Source organism: Ceratosolen solmsi, unplaced genomic scaffold (genome assembly GCF_000503995.2).
Source record: "Ceratosolen solmsi marchali unplaced genomic scaffold, CerSol_1.0 scaffold1, whole genome shotgun sequence".
Lineage (NCBI taxonomy): Eukaryota > Metazoa > Arthropoda > Insecta > Hymenoptera > Agaonidae > Ceratosolen > Ceratosolen solmsi.
The window spans coordinates 13,898,863-13,915,552 of record NW_011948415.1 but is presented as its reverse complement, the minus strand read 5'-3'; the positions used below and the strand labels follow the sequence as shown (position 1 = coordinate 13,915,552).

At 31.2% G+C, this 16,690-nt stretch overlaps 3 protein-coding genes across 4 annotated transcripts; 1 reads left to right on the top strand and 2 right to left on the bottom strand.

Annotated features, from left to right (window-relative positions):
• Window positions 1-1,700: 1,700 nt before the first annotated feature.
• zetaCOP (COPI coat complex subunit zeta) lies at window positions 1,701-3,346 on the bottom strand. Of its 2 annotated transcripts, none has more exons than XM_011508130.1 (5): window positions 3,061-3,346; window positions 2,513-2,758; window positions 2,298-2,431; window positions 2,021-2,111; window positions 1,701-1,932 (listed from the first exon to the last, which is right to left on the bottom strand). In XM_011508130.1, exons 1-5 carry the CDS (start codon window positions 3,076-3,078, stop codon window positions 1,885-1,887), a joined length of 537 nt encoding a protein of 178 aa, XP_011506432.1. In that variant the 5' UTR covers window positions 3,079-3,346; the 3' UTR covers window positions 1,701-1,884. The 2 variants fall into 2 exon arrangements, with proteins under 2 accessions (XP_011506432.1, XP_011506431.1); XM_011508129.1 differs by lacking the exon at window positions 3,061-3,346 and adding an exon at window positions 2,857-3,054 and having other exon boundaries at window positions 1,702-1,932.
• A 273-nt stretch (window positions 3,347-3,619) lies between these two features.
• On the top strand, window positions 3,620-6,652 carry Gle1 (Gle1 RNA export mediator). Its single transcript, XM_011495569.1, has 8 exons — window positions 3,620-3,658; window positions 3,784-4,059; window positions 4,135-4,524; window positions 4,630-4,720; window positions 4,795-5,103; window positions 5,218-5,525; window positions 5,597-5,975; window positions 6,112-6,652. The coding sequence occupies exons 1-8, from the start codon at window positions 3,620-3,622 to the stop codon at window positions 6,372-6,374; spliced, it is 2,055 nt and encodes a 684-aa protein (XP_011493871.1). The 3' UTR covers window positions 6,375-6,652.
• Window positions 6,653-6,820: 168 nt separating this feature from the next.
• LOC105368941 (uncharacterized) lies at window positions 6,821-16,338 on the bottom strand. The gene is made up of 7 exons (XM_011508128.1): window positions 16,008-16,338; window positions 13,391-13,697; window positions 9,514-9,742; window positions 7,825-7,967; window positions 7,620-7,749; window positions 7,132-7,314; window positions 6,821-7,010 (listed from the first exon to the last, which is right to left on the bottom strand). The coding sequence occupies exons 2-7, from the start codon at window positions 13,658-13,660 to the stop codon at window positions 6,844-6,846; spliced, it is 1,122 nt and encodes a 373-aa protein (XP_011506430.1). The 5' UTR covers window positions 13,661-13,697; window positions 16,008-16,338; the 3' UTR covers window positions 6,821-6,843.
• Between the last annotated feature and the right edge of the window lie 352 nt (window positions 16,339-16,690).

Sequence of the window (16,690 nt, the reverse complement as noted above, 5' to 3'; positions counted from 1 at the left end):
ATCAGTTTATATATATATATATATATATATATATATATATATATATATAGTGTTTATAATATTTTATCCATGCTAATCCATTCATAGTAAAATCAACATACTTAAGTGCTTATGTATAATATATCTAACAAAGTCTATATATAATTCACAATGATAATAATTCTGGCATATAGAGGTAATTATATTAGAAATATCTGAAATACAAAATAATATTGAATCTTACCTGGAACTACATGTAAAAGTAAACAAATTTTAATACTTTTGGTTTCCTCTACTATTTTATATACTAACATACGATTAAGAAAAATAAGTTTTATATGTTATTTTATAATTGCCATATTGCTAAATAATAAATTGCGCAATTAACATATATTTAGACGCACTTTTCATTTATTGGATTAGTTAATTAGTTAATTAATATATAAAAGTTATCGACATTATCCATAAGTTGTCGAGCTGATAATTTAATCTTGAAATGAAAACTTTCAACGAAAGTAATTAATTGTCAACTAAAAACTACTTTTTCTGTATAACAATTGCAAAGAGTCTACAGAAGAAATTATATGCTATAGTTAATGCTACAAGCATACACTAAAATAAGTTCATTAAGGATTTAGATTTCTAGTAAAATCGAGCTTTTAAATGTAAATTAATTTTAGTCTGTGCAAATAAAAGATATGCCTGATTTTCTACAAAATTTGCATGACTTATTAAATGATCACAAAATAATTCCCTGTCAGTTTTAAGAAGAAATATATGTCGGTAAAAAAATCTACAATTAATATAAAGATATAAAAAGCTGTGCTGTTGCTTAACTATTTGCGTCGGAAATTGATTTTGAATTAAATTATGTATTATAAAAAAGGTGAATATAAAGTTTTTGGAATAAAACAAATTCAATACAAAAAAAAAATGTATATATATAATTGAACTATGTACATATATTTATTGTTAATCACTTAATTATAGAAATGTGTTGAAAAAGTCTTGCACAGAACTCAAGAAAAATAATTAAATGTATCCGCATATGTTTACATTGTACAAACAATTAAATATTAGCATGCAAATGTAACTAATTTATAATAAATTAATAATATTTATTGTATTTTATTTCTTTTCCAGAAATTTGTTATAAAAAATTTATTATTCCAGATACATTTCAGAAATTCTTTATTACGACATTGCATGTGAACAATGCATGTGAGAATTTCTTGTAGCTTTGTTATTTTAATCTTTAATATAAGAGAGAGAGAGAGAGAGAGAGAGAGAGAGAGAATGAAGAATATGAAGACACTTCAATCGAATGAATATTATTCAAGAATAATCTCTTTAATAACTGATATAAATGTATCAACAGATTTCTGTTATTTATTCATCTTTATTGAAAATATTTCAAAATAAAAATAAATACAGAATTTTAGAGTTGGATACTTTTTTGCTGTTAATTATGTGTCGGTAGTGCCATCTGCCGAATTACTTCGAACTTTTATTATCTCTGCTAAACGTCGTAAAACTAATATTGAATTACTTTATAACGTGTTTATAAATAATCATTATATGTACATAGTTATTTTTATAATAAAAAAGGGAAAGATTTACTAATATGGATTGAAAAGTCAAGGCACAAGTATAGCATTAGTAAATGGGAATATTTTATTAATTAAAAACTAATTTGATTTTTTATACAAGATATAAATATTAACTGTCATTCGTAAAATAATAATTAGAATAGTTTTGTCACTAATTAACGTTTATAAGTTTACCAATGTAGAAAGAATAATGCAATCTTGGAATGCATATATCTTATCAGTTCTTAATTAAAAAATAATTAAACATAATACTTGTTTTATGAAAATATTAAAATTTTAGAAATTAAATGTAAAATTATTTTAATAATGACCATTTCAGTTGCTCTTTGGCGGATTGTAAAACCTAAAAATAGAAATAATTTATATTAAATGCAATGAATATGTAAGCTCGATAGACATATCGTCTACTGCGCGGGTATAAAAAATTTTACTTGTGCAACTGTCTGTTCGCCTAAAGGTATGTCATCCGTCCTCAAGGCTACTCTTTGAACAACACTGGTGGCATCGGCGTCGAGAATTATACTAAAATAAAAATAAAAATCATCGTTTCACAAAACGCTAACCATTGCTAGACATTTTAATCCAATAGCTTAGGAAGAATTGAGATGGGAAAAAATTGAATATAACTACTAAAAAAAGAAACGAAGAAAATTGTAACTTGGAAGCGGATGCTTCAATCCTTTAAAAATATGTAATCTGCTTACGTACCCACCGTCACAAATTTCATCAACTGCCAGCATAACAATATCTAAACTATCCAATACTGCCTTCTTTTCAACGTTCTTACGAAGAATGTGGCTTACAGATTCGTATAAACAATTCAACACGCTCATTAAAATCAGCTAGGATAGAACAGAGGTTGATTATATTATATACTTCGATGCTCTTATTCAGGTATGGAAATTAAAAATTTTTGTACAAACCTCGTTCTCGTGCGAGCTCCCCATTACATAAAAAAATAGATCAACGTTACTTTTATACACACACGTGAGCCCATCTAACATTATAATTTCCGCATTAGTTCTGTGTGTTTTATTAAACAAATTTTTCTCAAACGCTTTCTGCTCCTTGGACGTTGGAAAAATATTTTTGTCATAATACTTGGCCAGTATCCTGTTCCCATCATTATCCAAGATACTTATACCTTTGATCGTATACAACGTTGGCTCCTAAATTGATAAACACAACAACAAAAACAGAAGAGCATACAAATAATGAAATAGCTTTGTAAAATACAAAAAAAATTCTTATAGTAAATTCATCATACATATGGCTTCGAATCTTTCGTATTGCTTTGAAACATTTTTTTCTATTGGTTATGTTCGTTAATATGCAGCAGAATAACCTCGATTCCTCACTGCCCAATGATCAACGTATCGCGCGGGCAAAGAGCGTACGAGAGGTCATACAAATGACCTTCCAACTTCAATTGACAAACAAAATAAGCACTGGAGGTACCACGACTACTCACCAATAGTTGACCGTCCATTGCAACGTCAAAATTGACGTGTCTTATTGCCACAATTGGATGGGGATTTTTCCACTCGGCTGGCTCTGTCAGCACATACAATTAACGCACCCAAGTATCCAAACTTCAATTGAAATCTACAATTGGGATATTAATGCAGCCATCTGGTGCCAAACAATCAAGTCCAATAAATAAAGGAGCTTTTAATGGAAAGAAGTCAGGGAGGTTTGCTTGTTAAATTGTCGGGGATGTTCGGTGTAAGATTTCTTAACTGAAGCAATAAACGCCAGCGCGAACCTTCCGGACATAATGTTTAGGGCTGAAAGTCGAGATATTTAATAATAAGCTTCGCGTGTCGATTATTAATATTCGAATCTCGTTTATGTGGGCATATTTAATGCGCATGCGTGTTAATGCGATATCCAAAATCAAAGGAGGGAATGCGCGTTGAGGTTATATTTTCCACTGTTGATAATTAAATAGTATGCTGTAAGTGGGAGAGCAAGTATTATTTATTTGTGATATGTTTAGTGAAAGCGATCGGAAAAATTATAGGAGGAATATGGTGAACAGGAGAGTTGTATTGTGTACTAACGAAGGGGTAATTATGTTTTATTATTTAATGAGGCGTATTATTGTAAGCGAGGGGCGCAATGTTGTTCCTTGTTATAAAGTTTGTCACTTTGTCGTACACATTATGTTCATAAGATTTAATTGCCATTTCAGACGAATTCGCAGCATGTTAACGATATCGCAAAAAGCTTCGATTGCTTGAAAATTTCAATATTGAACAAAGCATCTCAAATATCGGATAAATTTGATAAGGTAACCCTTGGTCCTGATGCCGTTCCTCAAGATAATCATGATTCTAATAGCCCAAACGATGATCAGGCACGAATAAATAATTCATCTTTAAATGGCTTGTCTTCAAGAAGTAATATAACATTTTCAATAAAAAAAATTCTACTAGAGAATGAAATACAACGCAGAGAAAAAGTTAAAGTATGTCGGCGTAATGTTGAAGCGTTATGGAAAATTATGGTTCGAAAATGTAAAATACTCTTTCGAATGTTGCAGAAAGCTGTGGATCGTAAAAAGAAGGAAATGGAAAAATCACAGAGGGAAATAAAGGAGGACTTATCTCAGTTGCTTTCGAGAATAGCTATTCAACGTGAAAAAGAGACGGCGGAAAAATTGGCTGCCTTGGAGGCTGAAGAGGAACTGCTCGCGCAACAGTTAGAAATAGATAGGAAAAATGAAAAACAAAGGCAAAGGTTAAAGGAGAGCGATGAAATATCAAAAAAAATTATTCCATATCGAGAGAACTTTCACGCAAAGTGGAAAGATATTGCTAATATTTCCGTAGCTTGTAGAGATAAAAATTCCGCTTCTCGTCTGCTCGCGCCTCACGTAGCTAAACTAAAAGAATTAAGTTTGCAAATGGAATCGATAAATGAGAAGACGCGGGTAAGTTCATTTTTTAACCTAACCAGACGTAGGACATGCGTTTCTCCTAAACTATGCGTTTAGGATAAACTATGCGTTTCTCTTGAATGTATGTTTTACTTATAGACCGGCGATCTTACTGCAGCGGATATAAAAATGGCCGAAATTCTAGTACAATACAACGATGAAGTTTTTCAATTATTTAAAGCTGATATAGGTAGTAATCTAATAAAGTGCTATTAACATAAAATTTAACGATGACTATTACTTTCAATAACCGTCTATTTATAGATAAAATCGATGCTTTATATAACGAAGAGATAGCACGAAGAGAAATGGAAGTGAGACAAGCTGAACTTAAGGCGCAAGAGGAGATGCTCAGAGCAAAACAGCTACAAGATGTGGAAAATTCTGTAAAAGCGTCCGAACAATTTATTTACGTTGAACCACAAAAAATAAATCACGAACAAGATAATCTTGCTGAGCAAAATCAGCAACCAGCCGAAACAGATAGTGTTAGCGTAGGATCGCACCTATCAGATTATTCAAACGTTCCAGTCTCAGTGACTGCAGTGGCTCTAACGAGCGAAGTTGCACCAGGTTAATAACTAAAATAAACCAACAACTTTGATAATAGTATCTATTAATTTTTTCGTTAAAATTCTATCATCTTACTAGTATTATTAAATTATTAATAATTTTAATGAATTGCAGTAAAAGAAACAGATGAAATCTCCAAATATCCTGACTGTGGATCTTTACAAACTTATATAGATAATCATCAATTTTTAGAAAATTATGCTTCGACATATCAAGATTTTATACGATCTGATGCAATGAAAAAATTCAAATTTGAATGTCAGAAATGCTTAAATATCACGATCAATTCAATTTCGCACACAAGTCGAGAGCAATTGCTACACAAGTACGAAAAGTTAAGATTATTTTTGTCTGGCCCGAGTGTTTCACAAAATCCGCAGGCTCAGGCCTATTCTAAAAATCTCTTGGCTCAAAAAATAGTGGTAGGTAGCAGGCTGTTAGGTTAAATGTCTATTAACTCTGTTAAATCTTTGTTTCATCGATATGTCAATAGGATCAAGGTGATACAACAATATCGAGTAAGCCAGAATTGGCATTTCCATTTGCCGCTATTGCTGTTGCATTGTGGAACGATTGGCCAGACTTTGGTGCTCTACTTTTAGCGCGTTTTCGCAAGAAAAGTCCATTTTTCATTCCTGTCTTTCTCGTGCCCAATAAAGACCAATCGGAGGATGAATATTGCAAATCACTTGGTTGTAAATACACTGATGCTGGAATACCAGAAAAGCCTGAGCAATTTTGGAAGAGACTCGGAGGAATAATGTATTTATATGCTTCAATAATGGTGACGAGGCAGCGACAAGGAATGAATAAATCACATCCTCACGGGCTTGGAAATGCTTGGAAATGGCTTGCCACGACACTCAATACGGGTATCCACTTTTCCTTTTAACTATACGACTTGCTCGATTAGCCCATTAACATAATGATGTTTAATTAATAATTGTAATTATAATGATTACATCGGTTGGTGAATTTAATGATTGTATCATTGTTATATTGTTTTAGAACCAAGATGTGATATAGCTGATGTGTGTGCTACTTTAATCTATACGATTCTCGAAGTGACTGGAAATGATTTGTGGAAAACATATCCAAATCAGTTTCCAAAAATGTTGCTTATACTTAATAACGTGTACTATGAGAAATTAAAGAGCTTTGATCCTGTTATTAGCGCTCCCATTAGTCGATTGGGTGAACTTTTAACTAATGCATTAAAAACGGGTTCGATAGCACCACCAAAGGGCCAGTTATCCCCCAATTTTTGGTAGTATTTTTGGTAATATTTGGACAATCGTACGAATAAGGAGGTATAACGAAAGCAATTTTGTATTGAAATGGAGAGTAAATTGCACGAACGAAATTATGTTCCAATGTAAAAATTTATAACGAAATGTTAAATCCTTGAAGAAACGTCAGTGACTCGTATCGAGTAATTAATTTTAACATACATGTGTATACAATTGGCTAACGAACTTTGGAACGTAAATTAATGAATTTTTAAAAGATGTTGCTACTCAAATACACTGAGTAAGTTTATTATAAATAAATACACACTTTCTTATTAAAAGGTTTATTGTTAAGTAAACGTCTGTTATTTATTTTACAAGAAAGTTGGGCTTAAACAAATAGTTATTCTTATAAGCTAAATGGTTAAAAATCAAAACATAATGAATCGTATTCGATTAATGTACAAAAATAATATAAGATTTTATTTAATTAATGAAAGATTTTTTACTTTCAATAGTATGGAGCACTGGTTGCTACAGATTTTATTTCTTGTACGTCGTAGAGACTTTTAGTGTACTCCGTAAAACCTAAAACACTATAAGGCGCAAACTTCTCTATCCATTCGGTATCATGACGAATCTTCAGTAAATATTCTTTGATTTTATTAACAATAGCAGCTGAAAATGTGTCGGAAAGGCTTAATATAATTTTACTTCGTAGTCCTATTTAATTAATTAATTGAACAACTTTTATAAGACATAAAATTAATCAATGAAAATTATTTAAGTAAACACTTACTCGACATATTTTTATTAACCATAATTGGGTATGGTGGTAGTGGACCTAAACTGCTCAAAATGTGTAGAGAATAAACGCCTGGTAAAGATTTTCTGTGAAATCGTATGACCGGTGATTCGAGTATGCAAACTTCAACTTGTTTTCCAGCCACCATTTGTAATGCTGATACTTGGGAATGTGCATCTGAAATGTATTACATTATGTAATGAAAAATAAAAAAATTAATAAAACACATTAAATAATAAAGAATTTTTCTTTTTAATATAATGTGAAAATTTTTTTTTTTTCTTTCCTTTTTTTTTTTTTTTTTTTTTTTTTTTTGGCAATTTATTGTGGCGGACAATGGAAATTAATTTCCTGAACAACTGAAATTTTTTAAATATTCGCGATACAAAAGTATCTAAAATTTCAATTACTACGTTACTAGCAAAAATTCTGTGTATATACGCCATCATTGGGCTCATTAATTATTATTTGATTTGAATTACCTAAAGTATTTCCAAAGAAGGCAGGCCCTTCCCCTTTAGCTCTTAAATGATTGAAAAGCAATGTCGCTGCTCCAATCGTTCTTCGTCGATCCGGCAAAGCGCATCTATGACCTCGGAGATCCATTATATTCTTAGAGATAAGATTATCAGATTAAATTTTTTAAGGACAAAAATGTTTAATTTAATTAAAAAATAAGATTTATACTTCAACGTGGGGTGCTCGATCTGTTGCAACAACAACGTCCGCATAAACGCCCGGGGAGAAGTTTTTGTTCAAACGATGTTCAAAAACAAAGCTTACGGGTAACAAATTGCCATCTTCCCACTGTTCTCCAGCTGGCAAAATTGCTGTACGTAAGACAAATAGAATGAATAATTCAATCTATATATAATAATATTAAGAAAATTACGAAAAAACGATAAGCGGCGATAAGTGCTAATCAATGTTAATCAAGTGAATTGCATTTATTTTAATTATTTCACGTAAGCTTGTAAAATGTACAATTTAATAATAAGTAAATTAATCTTCGTAATAAAATAATATTTCACAAAAAGTAAAAAGTATTTAAAAATTTAACGGCAATTTTTCTTCTTTTTCTTTTTTTTACATAATTGTATTTTGTACAAAAATATTTATATCAATTATAAATAAGCTTTTTTAAAAAATGGATAATTGTTTTAATTTTTTAACACTTGAAAGTCATCGAAAAAGTTTTAATGCTTCATATTTCGATACGTTAAAAATCTCCAAAATGTGTTTAAATTCAACTCGAACAAATATTTGGCGCTTGAAAAAGATTTTGCATAATTGCTTGCGTTAAGTTTCGAATTTAAAAAACGTTTCAATAAAACTTAAAGTTAATAAAAATTAAACTGTTAATTAAATTAAAATCTGCATAGTTTTAGCTGTTTCCCTGTTTATATCCGTTCAATTATAATTTGCTATGAATCATAAAATTTAAATTATATATGTTTTTATTTAATTATAAGACTATCGGATTAATTTTTTAAAAATGAATAATTATTTTTACATTATCGTATCGGTCGTTTATATATATATATATATATATATATGTTTATAATTTTTACTTAATATCGTTACTTTGATCTTTCTCTCAAAATTAAAATGTAATATATCCTTTATTGTAATTTTAGCATTTAGACAGGGCATTTTAATTTCGATTCCAGACTGTTTATTATTCTGTTTATCGGCAATAATTAAGGATTAACTATGTTAACCAATATCCAGTATTAAACAATTTTTTGTTCAAAGACTAGAGAGAGAGAGAGAGAGAGAGAGAGAGAGAGAGAATACTTATTAATTATTTTTACTGTTCTTATGTATTTTTCATTCAACGTGATTGGCCCGTTCATAAAAGTAAAGGGTAAATAAGTTTTAAAGAATTCTTGTTTCCTCGTTCGTCGGAGCACACTAACTATTAATGCCCTTCAGCCTCGGGCAACAGAAAAAAGAACAAAAAAAAATAAAACTATTTCCTGGAAGCTTATCGCGTACATAACCGGATATTCTTGGCCAATGATACGCGTCGGCCAACTAGTTGAAATAAAATGACACGTTGCGTCAGGGAAAAGATTTTCAGCGCTATACTTTTAATTTACGAGATAGAGAGAGAGAGAGAGAGAGAGAGAGAGAGAGAGAGAGAGAGAGACCTTAGACAGCAAAAAAAAGTACCTACGGCCCTGAATAAATGCCGTCGAGTTGTACGCTTCGACCAATATCCGTTATTTATACAAATTTCAGACTATAATAATGAAAGGATCGGTGATTGATCGCGGGCGCTTGGATCGACGCCAGTCATCACTTGCCGATGATACTATGCGGATAGCATAAAAGCCGTAGACGATCGGAAAATTCGGAAGGTTGTTGTCATACCGATATCGGCGACATCCTTTGCCACGGGCCGGTCGTATCTGGACTCATGAAGGAGAACCACTGCCTTGCCAGTGGCAGCCTCGATGGCCTCGGCGAGAACCTCGAAGAGGCCTATCGGCAACGATGGCACCAGATGAGTCGCCAATACCACGGGACGACCCTCGAGGTCGGGAGTCGGCATTGGTGGTCGCGTGCGAGGAACCGCTGTCCTTACTGGCTCGTACTTCACCTAGACAAGTCGAATATTTTGTTGAATGACATTTCGGAAAAGTGAATGTTGACGGCCACGTGATGCCGGTGATACCTTGACTATCTCTCCCCTTGTGCACGTCAGCAGTTACTTTGGAGGAGGCATTTTTCCCTTTTGTTCAGGATCGAAATCAATTTTCTTTCTTTTCTTTTTCAGTGCTATTACGGGCGTCTTATCAACATCCGAGACGTCTTATTGTTATTATTACTAAATTTAAGCGTTAAAATGGCAACAACAAAAAGAAAGAAAAATTATTTCTATACCATTATATTGAAAGAAAAAAAAATTTGCTCATTAAAAGAAAATCTCTTATACACACACACACACACACACACACATATATATATATATATATCGTTTTTCGTGTTATTTCCTTAGAGTAATTTGCAGACTTTTACCTCCTGTTTACTTCTATTTTACATAATATTACAATTTTCGACAAATCGCGCAATTTCAATTATTTTATAAAATCATATTAGAAGAACGATTAATCTATCCTGAGATTGAAATCAACGATCGATTCTCGTGATATTTCGAAACGTATGTCATGTGCTCGTGTGCGTGCGTTTTATGAAATAAATAAATAAATATATATATATATATATATATATATGAATATGTATGCGTATATAAATATGCATGTTTATATAAATATGCATGTTTATATAAATATGCATTACAACGATTCTAATCGATTTGCGGATGCAACCGATAAATCTTATGCTTATAAACTTGCCTGTGATGTATTCATTTATAATATTCAAAGGATAAAACCGTCTGGACTCTGGATAGTAAGTTTCCTTTACATAAAACAACTATCAACAGAGATGAGATGTGTAACTCTTGCTTGGCCAGTCGCTTCACCTACGCTCGAATGACAGTGATGACATCTATAGAGAAACTATATAATACTATTAGCTAAAGATCCCTACCATATTGATCTAAATTACCAGGAAGCCGCTTCTAAACATTGCTTGGTGAAAGTAAAAAAAGCTAAATGAACGAGTGTTGCGATGGTGAGAAATATAGGGAGGTAAAGAGCCTTAGAGGGCGGATAATGATGTATGTGCAAATAAAAAAATAGCGAGAGCGATGAGCAATGTGTGGACATTTACAAAGCATAATTATATTGAAAAAGGCCTGAAACGTCGTGGATCGACGAAGTTGTAAAGTCTGCGTGTGGGTGTCTGTGAAATTGCTGTGGAATTGTTTTCGGAAAACCATTAAATATAGATTAATTTAAAATACTCGAGAAGAATTGTTGTCACGGGGCGTTTATAATGTTTGAGCATGAATATATTGGGTTAGATGGAGCCTATTAGGATCGACGTTCAAAAGTACGAAAGTTTCGAGAGAGGCCGTTATTTTTCGTTCTCTTCGAAGTTTACAAATCAAAAAAAAAAAAAAAAAAAAAAAAAAAAAAAAAAAAAAAAGAAGATTCTTTACTACGGCTGGAGAGTAAAAAGAAATTTTAATTAAAAGCATAAGACTTTTGTTGGAGCGGTGGTTGGTAAGATGCTTATAAACAATAAAATTTAATGAAATTTCATAATAATTATTCTTATATTGGAATGTGTAAAACTTAATTTTCGATTGCCGAAGTGTTACGAAAACTGTTTTAGTAATTATTCAAATTTTTTTAATAAAAAATTCTATCCCTTGACATAATCAGCAATATTGATTGTAAATACATTATTTATTAAATTATTTTATATAGTGCGATGGCCGTTTTATACACACACGCGCGCGCGCACATACACATATTTATATTAGAATTGTGCAAATATTTCTTTGGTACTTTAACGAGGTTAAAATTTTTTTTACAAAATTTATGTACCTACAATTATGACGACAATTACAATGATTACTATTGCTCGATTCACATTCTAATATGTTACATTAGAATAAATTATTAAAATAAATTTCTTTTTTTATGACAATGTTCGATAGAGACGCGATGGAGATATTATCTTGAAAAATTAATCACTTTTCTACGTACTTCCATCAAACTAATCTATGTCGGAAGCGAATATCTGTAGCATTATGTGTTAGAATAATAACAAAAGTAAATGAATTTTCGTATTGTATTTATTTGTAACTGATATTTTTCGTTTCTTTTTTCAAATATTTGAAAGCGATAACTTAAATTTATAACATTCAATATTTTATATTTTTAATTTTTAAATATTTTTAACATTAATATAATCTTATATATAGTCTACTTACAATAAGAATGTAAAATTCGAAAAACACAGAGAGACATTTCTATCCGCATAATCTTTTGCTTCTAGACGGATGATTTAATTAATCTTACAAAATTAAATAATTAAATAAAATATTGATTTTTCCTATCAAAAGTGTACCATTTTTTATATTACGTGTTATCTTTATCCAAACGTGATGTAAATATTTTATTTAACAGTTTTTTATTTTTATTTAACATTTTTAATCATATTAATTGAATTTATATCCAACATAAATTACATATTTTACATACGTTTAACACGTATGTAAAATTTTTTTAAAAAGATCGTTGTGTGCAGTCTATTAATAATATTTTATTATTAATATACTTTTAAGGATAATTCATTATTAAATTGCGTGTCAGTACAGTTTCTTCTTCTCTTATGGAATATAGCAACCGGAACATTTATGAATTTGATAATTAAATATATTACGTATTATTTTTTTCTTTTATTAATATTTTTAATTGTTTATCGCCATAGTACGTACAATAAAAGAAATCCATTTATACAGTTTTAATCTTTGATTGATTATTGATTTGATACATCAGCTAAAACTTTAACCAAAAAATAGATTTACCCGTTATAATATTGAAGATAAGCTTTATAAATAGATTATGTCATAATTACATAATTTAGAAATATCGTAAATTACATTGTCCCAGATTAATTTAATTTTAATAAGCACATACACTAAGTAACCAGCAATCAAAAGTTTCGTATATTATTTATTAATTTTTCGCGATTCTATTTTGGATTTTTTTTTTTTTTTTTTTTTTTTTTTTTTTTTTTCATATCATAGATAAAGCAAATTATTTTCACGAACATACGTTAAAATTACTTTCATATATTACCTATAAAATCATATGATTAAAAACGAATAATATTGAAGGATGTTTTAGCTTTATTTTTAATGATAACTTTATATCTTTCACAAATCTATTTACGGTAATATTATCTTTGAGCAGATGTCGAAAAAAATGTTTAAAACATAAAATATAATGCTATTGTTATTAATTGAAATGCTGAAAATTATAAATTTTAAATAAATAAAATTATAAATTTATATTACTATATGATATGAATATTCTTCGTTTTTCATAACGAAAGTATTTCAATTTACCATTCATAAATGGATTTTCTTTAATACATAAATGCATAGTCTTTATTTTACATAATTAATTACCAATATGCCTACTCCAATTAACACTAACCAATTATGTTTTAATTATTATATTTTGTCTCTTATTAAAATCTCAAAATTTCAACAAATTTATTGAAAGAGGAATGTTTTTATACCAAAGTATTAGAGTATTTTAAATCCTTACGCCACAAAATTCATAATATACATTGATATTAGCATATAATAAAAATTTTATCTTACTGATTGTTCGATAACTGGAATCTTTTTTGGCTTCTCAATCTGTGGGGCTACTTTCTCGACTGTGCGTTGCTGATTTTCTTTAATCAGATCATTATTATTGTCTTTGCCTTTTTCAAAATCATTCTTGACTTCCAATTTCGTTGTGGATATTATGACGTCGGTGGTGCTCATTGCCGAGACGATTGCAACCTTTGACTCATCCACTTTTTTTGGCAATGGATATCTCTTGTACTCTGTTGTTACTTGGTTGGGACGATGTTGCTTATCCATCTTTCAATTACTTTAATCGTTTATTGAAGCTCTTGACCTTCGTATCATACAAAATAATATTACAATCGATGGTCCCATGTGATTTTGAAATTACAAGAAACATTAACATTTTCAATAATAAATCATTTTAAAATTTATTTTCTCTACGTTTTTTCAATTTCAAAATAAAATATGAATTCGAATGAAATCTTAATCTATTTACATTTCCCCTCTCCACTCTCTCCCCCCCCCCTTTTATTTATATACATTTAACTATATACTTTTTATATAGAATCATAAAAATGCAATAGTCCAATAGTCTAATTGTATTAGATAATTATAAAAATTATTTAAAAATATTCTTATAAATGTGAATTATAATCGAACGTATTATTCAAATGATAAAAGTATAATAATGGAATATCCATGATTTGTTGTTAGAAAAATTTAGACAAAAATTTTTATCTATATATTTTTTATGAATATTTAATTTTAATATTTAAATTTTATGAAATAGTTGAAAGCGGAATAGAAAAGTGGGAAAGGTATGAGCGCGCGAACAGTTGTTTATAAAACTAGCCAACGAACTCGAATAATGTTTCTACGCCAAAAATCCGAATATACGACTATAATTCCGAAGAATTATAACAATGAACCTACCAAAAAACTATGCCTTATTGACGTCACGAGAATTATCGGCATTGCGACAGACACCGGAACGCTACCGGCGCCAAAAAACTACCACGAGAATACTTAAGGGCTGCGTTTGCCCCGTAGCGCTCAGTCTTTGTCTCAGTCTAGCGTAATAACGATTACGCAGTCAACACGACGAGCTCACCATTCACTCTTCAAGCTACAGTCATCACTCACTGTAGTTATACGCGTATCTAATACTCAAACAATAAACAATCTAACAATCCAATAGTGACGCCACATTCTCAGAATCCGTTAATTAAGCTTAAACTAATAAAGCGCTAGTGCTAACATAATTGAGAGTGAAACTATGGAAATGAAACAACATATATTAACGGATAACACCGACGACTAAGGCAGCAGCAAATCGGTCACCTTTAGAAAGCTTCGATACGACATCGGCATCTCTTACGCACCTACTCTAAAGCAGCAGCGACCCCGTCTCGCTTATACGCGATAATAGCAGCGGCACTTCTCGGCAGGGTAGGAGTCACTCCTCGCATCACGCACGGAGAGTACACACACTCTCCTAAGCACGTAAACCAATTGAAGAAACTTCCCCTAATTAATTATTCGCTCACACCTTCATTCATACACTTTATGATCATTAACTATTTATTATATTATTATATTTTTTAATTAAAGGAAAGACAAGAGACCCTGCATACAGTATTGAATTCATTGCATTGCCCCTTCCACTTGCCAGCAACACCTCCACCGACCATCCAACGGAGGTTTTCAGTCTGATTCCAGACAATATTATTAAAATAGCAACATTTGGACTTGATTTACTTATTGATAATTACATTAAAATACATTAACATCACATTAATAAGAATATGAATATTTAATCAATTTACGTATTAACTATATACCAAGATAAGGATAATGAGCGTTCATTGTAAAAAAAAAAGAAGGCGGGTGGGGTGGGTGGGTGGAGAGAACGATAACATTATTTTCTTTTATAAATTGACACTTTTCAAGCTTTACGAATTAACTCCTTTACGCGAACATATCAGCGACGGCTTTTCTAACATTTAGCTTCAAAGTAAAATATTTAATTTTTTATGAAAGATTATATTTATCGAATTAATCGTATATTATATTACATCGTATAATAAACGTGTATATTATATTTATATTCTTTATAGTGAGCGGATGAAACTGAAATACAAACCGAATAACATTGCAATAAAACTCATTTATTGGTAAACAAGAATATGCGTTTGATCGTCAATTCCTCTAAAACAATATATTTTGTGATACAATGCAAGAGCACTCGTCATATAAAAAAACAATATATAGATTTTAATAAGTTTGGCTTAATTTCATTATCAAGTTTGCAAAGCATGAATTTATCGAAAATACTAGACGATTCTCACATTGAAGTGTTTAATACTTAAGCGTACCGATCGCTAAAGTTTAATTCATTACGTTTAATCATTAAGTTTGCGTTGCGAACAATTAAACCCGGCATCGATATAAATAAAAGTATGACTTACAACACTACTTACAGGCAATCACATAGCATCCAAGTGAAAGAGAGAGGGGGGGGGGTGAGAAGGGGAGAAAGAGGTGGAAGAGGCGGCGATGGCGGAGGAGACCGAGAGAGAACTAGAAAGAGAGCGAGCAAGCGATTGTTCGGCAGTTCAAGCGGTACGTAAAGAGTCGTTACCTTTACACGCTTGTCTCAGCCGTAGATCGCGAACGTAAATTTCACACTTAATCTCGCTGATTGTGTTTGCCTCTTCGTGATTGTAAAGGCCTGGTCGCTTCCGATGCTGATCCGGAGGTGAAAGCTAAGCGCGAACGAGGAGATCGCGACGCGGACTTTGCAGAAGAAATAAGACGTTCGTATCCCGGCTTCGTTGTTTGTTACATTTTTATCAGCCACCAGGGGTTAGACACTCGTCGAACGCGTGACGGCTACGTGCATGTACTTGGATATCCCCCTTCTACACTTGGATGATATTTAATAAAATTAATAAGAGGCAATTGATAATTACGCAGACGAGCGATCGCTCTGTCGCAAGATCTTGGTGCTTACTCGTTGATTTATTAATTGTTATTTTAGTCTTAAAGGAAGGCACTTTTTGTCCCAAGGAACGTTGTTGCACTATTCTCTTCCGTCGCCTTCCCTTCCCGAACGGCATAATCGAAATAACATTTTACAATGCGCTTAACACTGTTTTGATGAATGATTTATGGTACATATCGTGTGTTGTATTCAATTGCTTGTGTAAACATGTTTTTGCGCAGCGTTGCTTTGCCGTTACAAATATATTATGTACATTATATAATTATATATTGTTTATAATAAGATGAGTATTTGGAGAGTATTAATGTGGATATATGATT

Coding starts and splice junctions, on each gene's coding strand:
- zetaCOP (XM_011508129.1), bottom strand. CDS start 2,892: ATGTTTCAAAGCAATACGAAAGATTCGAAGCCATAT. Junction 2,759..2,856: donor CGAAAGATTCGAAGCCATAT/GTATGATGAATT, acceptor TTATCAATTTAG/GAGCCAACGTTGTATACGAT. Junction 2,432..2,512: donor GGAGCTCGCACGAGAACGAG/GTTTGTACAAAA, acceptor GTTCTATCCTAG/CTGATTTTAATGAGCGTGTT.
- LOC105368941 (XM_011508128.1), bottom strand. CDS start 13,660: ATGGATAAGCAACATCGTCCCAACCAAGTAACAACAGAGTACAAGAGA. Junction 7,968..9,513: donor AAAGGATGTCGCCGATATCG/GTATGACAACAA, acceptor TCTTACGTACAG/CAATTTTGCCAGCTGGAGAA. Junction 7,315..7,619: donor CTTCTTTGGAAATACTTTAG/GTAATTCAAATC, acceptor AATACATTTCAG/ATGCACATTCCCAAGTATCA.
- Gle1 (XM_011495569.1), top strand. CDS start 3,620: ATGGTGAACAGGAGAGTTGTATTGTGTACTAACGAAGGG. Junction 4,721..4,794: donor ATTATTTAAAGCTGATATAG/GTAGTAATCTAA, acceptor GTCTATTTATAG/ATAAAATCGATGCTTTATAT. Junction 5,526..5,596: donor TCTTGGCTCAAAAAATAGTG/GTAGGTAGCAGG, acceptor ATATGTCAATAG/GATCAAGGTGATACAACAAT.